The sequence below is a fragment of the Pollachius pollachius genome (assembly GCF_949987615.1).
Source record: "Pollachius pollachius genome assembly, chromosome: 4".
Lineage (NCBI taxonomy): Eukaryota > Metazoa > Chordata > Actinopteri > Gadiformes > Gadidae > Pollachius > Pollachius pollachius.
Genome location: NC_136937.1, coordinates 5,107,561 through 5,115,060, shown reverse-complemented (window position 1 = coordinate 5,115,060; position 7,500 = coordinate 5,107,561). Strand labels below are relative to the sequence as shown.

Sequence of the window (7,500 nt, the reverse complement as noted above, 5' to 3'; positions counted from 1 at the left end):
CGGCTGACCTCTGTGTTGATTCTGTCCTGCAGGTGGTGTCCGTCGGAGGAGTACAGGCCGTCCGAACCACACTGTATTACACTATGACACTGTATTAAACTGTATCACACTGTACTATGTACTGCTACTCTCAATTCTGCTTCTGCTTCAATGACTCCTCTCAAACCATGCTTTACTTTCATTTCTACTACTTCATGCTCTAACCTACCCAAGTCTACTCTGTCGTTCTCTACTCTATCCTACGAGACCCTTCGCTGCTCTACTCTATTCAACTCAGCTCTACTCTGTTTAACTTAATCAACTCAGGTGTACTCTAATATTCTCCACTGTACTCTACTCAACTGTACTCTACTCAACTGAACTTTACTGTACTCTGCTCTTCTGTACTGTTCTGTACTCTACTGTTCTGTACTCTACTCTACTGTCCTCTACTGTGCTCTACTGTACTCTGAGATGATGCTATGGGGTTCGAGATAAGCCTTCGTACAGACAGCTCAAAGGTCAGGGGACAAGGTCAGAGGTCAGGGAACAGACAGTGGTTTATGTGATGTTTGGAATGCACACACACACAAACACACACACACACACACACACACACACACACACACACACACACACACACACACATTGCATGCTTCCCTGCATACGGGCACATGTCCGGGAGTCTGCGTGTGCGTGTGTGTGTGCATGTGCGTGACGTGTGCGTGTGTGTGACCCACACGACGGCAGCATGTTAAATCTGACACGGCAATTTGTTTGTCGGCTTCCTCTGACACATGGCATTCCTGTCCCCCCCCCCACCCCAGCAAGACACATGGGGTCTGGGCTCCAATGAAAACACAGAACTGGGAGGCACTGGAAGCAGGCGGGAGATGGGGGAGAGATTGAAGGACAGACTGACTGACTGACTGACAGATGGAGAAAGGCAGAGGAAAGTGAAATAGGAGAGAGACAGAGAGGGAGACAGAGAGGGAGAGAGACAGAGAGAGACAGAGAGAGAGAGAGACAGAGAGGGAGACAGAGGGAGAGACAGAGAGGAAGACAGGAGGAGGGACAGAGGGAGAAACAGGGGAAGTAAGATAGAGAGACAGAGGGGGAGACAGAGTGGGAGACAGAGAGGGAGACAGAGGGAGAGACAGAGGGGGACAAAGAGAAAGACAGAGAGAGAGACAAAGGGGGAGACAGAGGGGGTGACAGAGGGGGTGAGGGGAGAGGGTGGTGAGTTGGTGTTTGGTTAATCCCAGAGACTTGTGATAATATTGTGGAGCTGGATGTATGGGTGGAGGGAGAGACTCGTTGGTCCAGCTGTTGGACACCTATGGAGCGGGGGTCAGGGAAGAGAGAGAGAGGGAGAGCGAAAGAGGAGAGAGAGAGAGAGAGAGAGAGAGAGGAGAGAGAGAGAGGGAGAGAGAGAGGAGAGAGAGAGAGCGAGAGAGCGAGAGAGAGAGTGAGAGAGAGAGAGACGGTGGTGCTATGACGACCGCAGAGCTCCAGTCCAAATAAACGTCTCACTTACTGCAGGACAGATCAGGCGGAGTTTGAGTGTGTGCGTGTGTGTGTTCTAGTGTGTGTTTCTCTGACTGTGTGTCTATGTGTGTGTGTTTGTCTGACTGTGCCTATGTGCGTGTGTTTTTGAGGGTGAGGCGGAGGGCTGCCCCCCTGCATGGGGTCTGCCCACCCTGCTCTCCTCTCCCCCCGCCCTCAATAGAACATGTGTCCTCTGAACCTCATTCGTGGGCGACTGCGGGACCTCCGGCCACTCCAGACACACACGTGCACGCCCCGGCTGGGATCTCACACTTCAGCATCAAAACATCCAGAGGGACGAAACATGTGACCAAGAGCTAGCCATGCCGGTTTTTGAAGCTCATGAGGAAGAGACTAGCATGTAGTTCCTCTAACGGCCTCTAGGGGGTTCATTAGAGACTAGCATGTAGTTCCGCTAATGGCCTCTAGGTGGTTCATTAGAGACTAGCATGTAGTTCCTCTAACGGCCTCTAGGTGGTTTACGGTAGAGACTATCATGTAGTTCTTCTAACGGCCTCTAGGTGGTTCACGTAGTTACAGTTTTTCCTCTAACGGCCTCTAGGTGGTTCACGTAGAGACAGTAGTTCCTCCAACGGCCCCTAGGGGGTTCATTAGAGACTAGCATGTAGTTCCTCTAACGGCCTCTAGGTGGTTTACGGTAGAGACTAGCATTTAGTTCCTCTAAAAGTGTGTTCACACCAAAAGACACATTTGTCGCCCGTTCGCGTTGTTGCCCAAGTTTTGTCGCGCGACAAATCATGAACTGTCGCTGTGCAAGTTTTGTCAGGCGAATTTATCGCACCACATCTTTTGCCCATTCATTCTCAACCATGGCCGAGATAACCACCATTGCATGTCCTTACCTGTTGTGGAAGAGGGAGAGACGTCGGGAACCCGACGCAGTCTATTCATAATATTGTATTGACCACGGAAGAGGCAGTGAATGAAGTATTGATTAGACAGCGATTTATTAGATGCCTAATAAACCGTTGGAACACACAAGACCATAACCATAGCAACGCCGGTAAACATAACCCGCGAAGCCCAATCCCTACGAGAGCCCCCCACGCTAAGGCCATCCGGAGGCGCACAGAGCTTTTGGCCGTGATATAAAATTATCTTATATTTTATACTATTATATATAGAGCTCCGGGAGTCGCAAACGGCAACAATTGCTTTATCCCCCATGCTGCGGTTCACCCCGGACTGCACTGCAGGGAAAGGTTGGCCGGTTGAACGCTGATTGGCTGTTACATTACGCATGTCACTCAGTGGCCACGCTGTTGAACGCTGATTGGCTGTCATCACGCGAGTGTCGCGGCAAAGTTGAAATATTTGAACTTGAGCGAATTTGTCGTTCTGCAAATCCTCGTGAACGTGCTCACATGTGCATGGCGAAAGTGTCCCGCGACAAATCAAAACTTGTTGCAGGTATTCTCTAGCGAAAAATTCACCCGATCGCGTCTCTACGTTGACTTTGTATGGAGTCGTGTCGCCCCTTCGCGTTTGGTGTGAACGCACCTTAACGGCCTCTAGGTGGTTCACGTAGAGACAGTAGTTCCTATAACGGCCTCTAGGTGGTTCACATAGAGACTAGCATGTAGTTCCTCTAAGGGCCGCTAGGTGGTTCACAGTAGAGACTAGCATGTAGTTCCTCTAACGGACTCTAGGTGGTTAACATAGAGGCTAGCATGTAGCTAATCCAACATACATGGCTGTAGAAACGGCTTAAATTCTCGTCAAACAAAGCCGGTTAATTTTTTCTCAGTGACTCGTTCATCTCCATATGATGTATTTTTTTAAGGTCCTGTTTGAAGGGACCTTAGATATATTAGTATATATCGTAGATATATTACATATGCATCGTATTGTGTGGCCCTTCACAGTTACGGTCTCAAAGGGATTCACAGGCCGTATATATACGACACATACAAGCAAACATTTTGAATCATTAAGTTAATAAAAATAAACATTAATAGTGTCTAGGGTGATGGGGAGTCCGTCAAAGAAATCATTTTCTAAAGAAATGATGTCAATGGCCCAGGTACAACGGCTCTGCCTTGATCGTCGATTGTCATTATTTTCAGCATCACAACCCAAAATAAAATTGGTGTTGCACATGTCATGATTATCAGTTTCTTAAGTATTAGTTAAGAGCTCACCATTATGTTTTTGACTTTGGTCGTGGTAACGTTAGCTAGTGAACCAAACCTGCAGATATATACTTAGAATGTGGTCCATTCAGAGGTTGATTAGCAGCCAGTTGTAGACAGAACTGTACCTGTCGATGTCTGCAACCTCGGTGGTGTTTCTCACGCTCGCTGGGAAAGCATTTGATAAGAATATTATTTTGCATGTTTAGACAACTCCACAGTAAGCAGTGGTATTTGATAACTTCCATTTCATAATCCAAAAATTTCACACAGGAATAGGGAATGCCACATTTATTCACACAGCTATTAACGCCCAGCAGACACGACCACACACACAAACACCCACACACATACACACACACACATACATACAAGCAATACCACAGACAAGCACAGACACACAATACCACAAACAAACACTTGCACACACGATACCACACGCACACACACACGCAGGCACAATAGCATTCAAACAGCACACAATAACATACAAATACTAAAACATACTATCACCTACACGTAAAGGTACACACATTTACATTCACAAGGTTGCACCCACTAATGTACGCATACACAACAAAGGTTCGAACTTGAACACACTCACACACACACACACACACACACACACACACACACACACACACACGCTTTCTCGCCCAAATGGTCCAACTCTCTCTCTTCTGGTGTCCCATACACACAGGCACACTGTGAGGGGAAGACGAGGGAAGAGGGAGATATTCTGAGGGGGAGATGGGAGGAGGGAGGGAGGGGGGGGGGGGGGAGGCGTCCCTCCCATCAATCAAGCGTTGTGGTGTGTCTGGATGTTCTGGCCTCAGCCTGGCCCAGGGGCTGGGCGGGCGAGGCAGACAGACAGGAGGGAGAGAGAGAGAGAGAGAGAGAGAGAGAGAGAGAGAGAGAGGGAGAGAGAGAGAGAGAGAGAGAGAGAGAGACTCGGACCAGAGCTGTACTCAGCATGGCCTAATGATAGGGCCCACTGTACTCTGCATAAATCACTGACCCACACACACACACACACACACACACACACACACACACACACACACACACACACACACACACACACACACACACACACACACACTGACACACTCACTTGCTTTTCTACACACACTCACGCATGCGGACATACACAGATGAATGCATACCTACACACACACACATGAATGAATGCATGCTCGTACACAAACACTTGCATGTATGCCCACACACACGCGCACACGCAGACACACACAAACACACCGTTGTGTACTCGTGCAAGTAGACATTCCAACAAATCAGGTAAATACACACACACACACGCATGCACACAAACATGAATTCAAGTGCAAATACAAATCCTTTAAGACTTATACACTTAGACACATTTAAGCAAAGAAGCATACAAACAACTTAAGCACAAATACAGTATACATATTCATATATATGCATCTATGTGAATTTATAACAGAGACACACACACACGTCCATGCTGGCAGGTGTGAGGTCTTCCTCTATCGGACAGCCTGGGTGATAGTCTCTGCAGCACTTTCAGACTGCCTGGGTCTGTTGACTTTCCAGAAAACACTGAAATAAACTCTCCCGAGGAAGGTGTGGTCTTCACATCTTCCTCAAACATGCATTTCTCATGAGAGGTCAGGCTGAGAGGTCAGAGGTCTCTCTGAGAGGGCAGAGGTCAGGCTGAGAGGTCAGAGGTCAGGCTGAGAGATCAGGCTGAGAGGTCAGTCTTAGAGGTCAGGCTCAGAGGTCAGAGGTCAGTCTCAGAGTACAGATAGCTGATGCCCGATGCCTGTAAGTATGCAAGTGTGTGACATGGAACAGAATAGAATAGACCAGACTGCATCAGGACTTTGTTGTCCATCCTTTGACCTTTGAACCAAAGTTCAAAGTTGAATAGTTCAACTTGGAAGGACTTCCCCTCCCTGACATCGCCATGCCGATTTACCCCTGGGAGACTCTGGAGGAAGGGGGAGGGGGGGGGGTCATGGTGTTTCCTCCCGTCCCAGGCGAGCACACCTGGAGACCCTCACCGCGTTCCATTTCCCCCTTTAGTGCACCTTCAATGGACCCTGGCCAACGCCGCAAGCCCGGCGCTGGTAGAACGAGATCCACCTTGGCTTTCTCTCTCTCTCTCTCAACAAAAACATGGCTCGGCCTGCTTTCTGCTCGCTCAGCGCAGGGGAAGGTGTGAGTGGAGCTTAGCTGGAGCAACACGCCTGCCGCGCGGGCTAGCTAGCGTTAGCATTAGCCTCTGTTTGATTTGGGATCAGCTCAGGATGGCTGCGCGGGCGAGCTAGCGTTAGCATTAGCCTCTGTTTGCTTTGGAATCAGCTCAGGCGGCTGCGCGGGCTAGCTAGCGTTAGCATTAACATCTGTTTGCTTTGGGATCAGCTCAGGCGACGGCCGCAAGTACAGGGAAAAAAAACATTTCCGCCGCAGTGTGAAAACACAGGATTATTTTACCTCGGTGGGGTGAGGGGGATAAATCTTATAGGACCGGGCCGGTGGGTTTAAGGAGGGATTACTTCAACATGGATTCTCTCGCATTCTCACTTTCTCTCCCTCTCTCTCTCTCTCTCTCGCTCTCTCTCTCTCTCTCTCTCTCTGACTCTCTGACTCTCTCTCTCCCCCTCTCTCTCTCTAACTCACTCCTTCGCTCCTCACCTTTCCTATAATTTCTGGAAATTTCGCCTTTCCTATAACTTTTCTCTCTTTTCCAACAGGAAGTAGCTTCAGGTAACTTCCTGTCCTCCTCCTGATGGTTCTTATCCTGGCTCTCAATGCTGTTGACGTGTTGCGTTGATCCTTCTTGCTTCACAACGTTTCCCTTTCTGAGAATCCTTCCCAGATCCGATTCCTCTGATGTGTCTGAACCTCTAATCCTTCCTTCCACAGAATCCCTTCTAGGTACCAGACAAAGGTTGATGGTTCAGACCCTTAACAGGCGCTGGGACCACAGATAACCTGCCATACTAATTTCATTAGATTTATTTCAAGTTGTTGTCTGTTATTGTTTTCTATCTGATATATACTGGGGTCGATTTTAGGCATTGTCACATGAACGATTTCCATGCAATGACTTCGAGGTGAAACATTTGTGCCACTGATTATATCTCAACCCATGTTACCTCACACTGTAAACGCGTGCGTGTGCAGAGCTGAGTGTGTTTGCGCGTCTGCGTGCACGTGTTCACACGTGTGTGTGTGTGTGTGTGTGTGTGTGTACTTCGCATGTGTGTGTGTTTGCGTGTGCGTTTGTGCGCCCGCGTGTCCACCTTAGCCTAGCCCCATCGTTCTCAGCGTGACCGTCTCAGTGTGTCCGCCGAGGGCGTTGGCTGGCGAGGCTAACATTACACCTCCCCTCCCCCCCCTTCCTCCCCCCCTCTCTGTCCCCTCACCCGCCTCCTCCCCCGTCCCTCACCCCACGTCCCTGTGCGCTCCGCTGGGCTTGGCGCCGCGCGTTCCCCATGTCTTCAGAGACGTGTGCAGTCAACAACGGAGGCTGCGACCGGACATGTAAGGACACGGCGACCGGGGTCCGCTGCAGCTGCCCGGTGGGCTTCACCCTGCAGCCCGACGGCAAGACCTGCAAAGGTCAGTGGGGTCACCAGCGGGGTCACCGGTGGGGTTTGCCGGAGCTGCGACCGAGTAAAATGTCTAGAGGAGACGGGAGGTCGGGGGCCGTGGCCATTTCGATCGTTCCGACGTTTCGATCGTTCCGATTTCCACACAATCCCGTCGTTTTGTTCCGATGACAATGACGGCCGGTGACAATGTTCCAATTGTTCTGATTTCCACACAG

General features: G+C 49.6%; 1 protein-coding gene across 1 annotated transcript in view; it reads left to right on the top strand.

The window, feature by feature from the left end:
* The window catches only part of scube1 (signal peptide, CUB domain, EGF-like 1), a gene marked incomplete at its 5' end in the record, with an annotated part of 45,799 nt that overhangs the window by 12,458 nt on the left and 25,841 nt on the right, over positions 1-7,500 (top strand). The window contains one exon of the mRNA XM_079735635.1: positions 7,176-7,292. Coding sequence (XP_079591761.1) covers positions 7,176-7,292 — 117 coding nt within the window. The remainder of the gene's footprint in view (positions 1-7,175; positions 7,293-7,500) is intronic.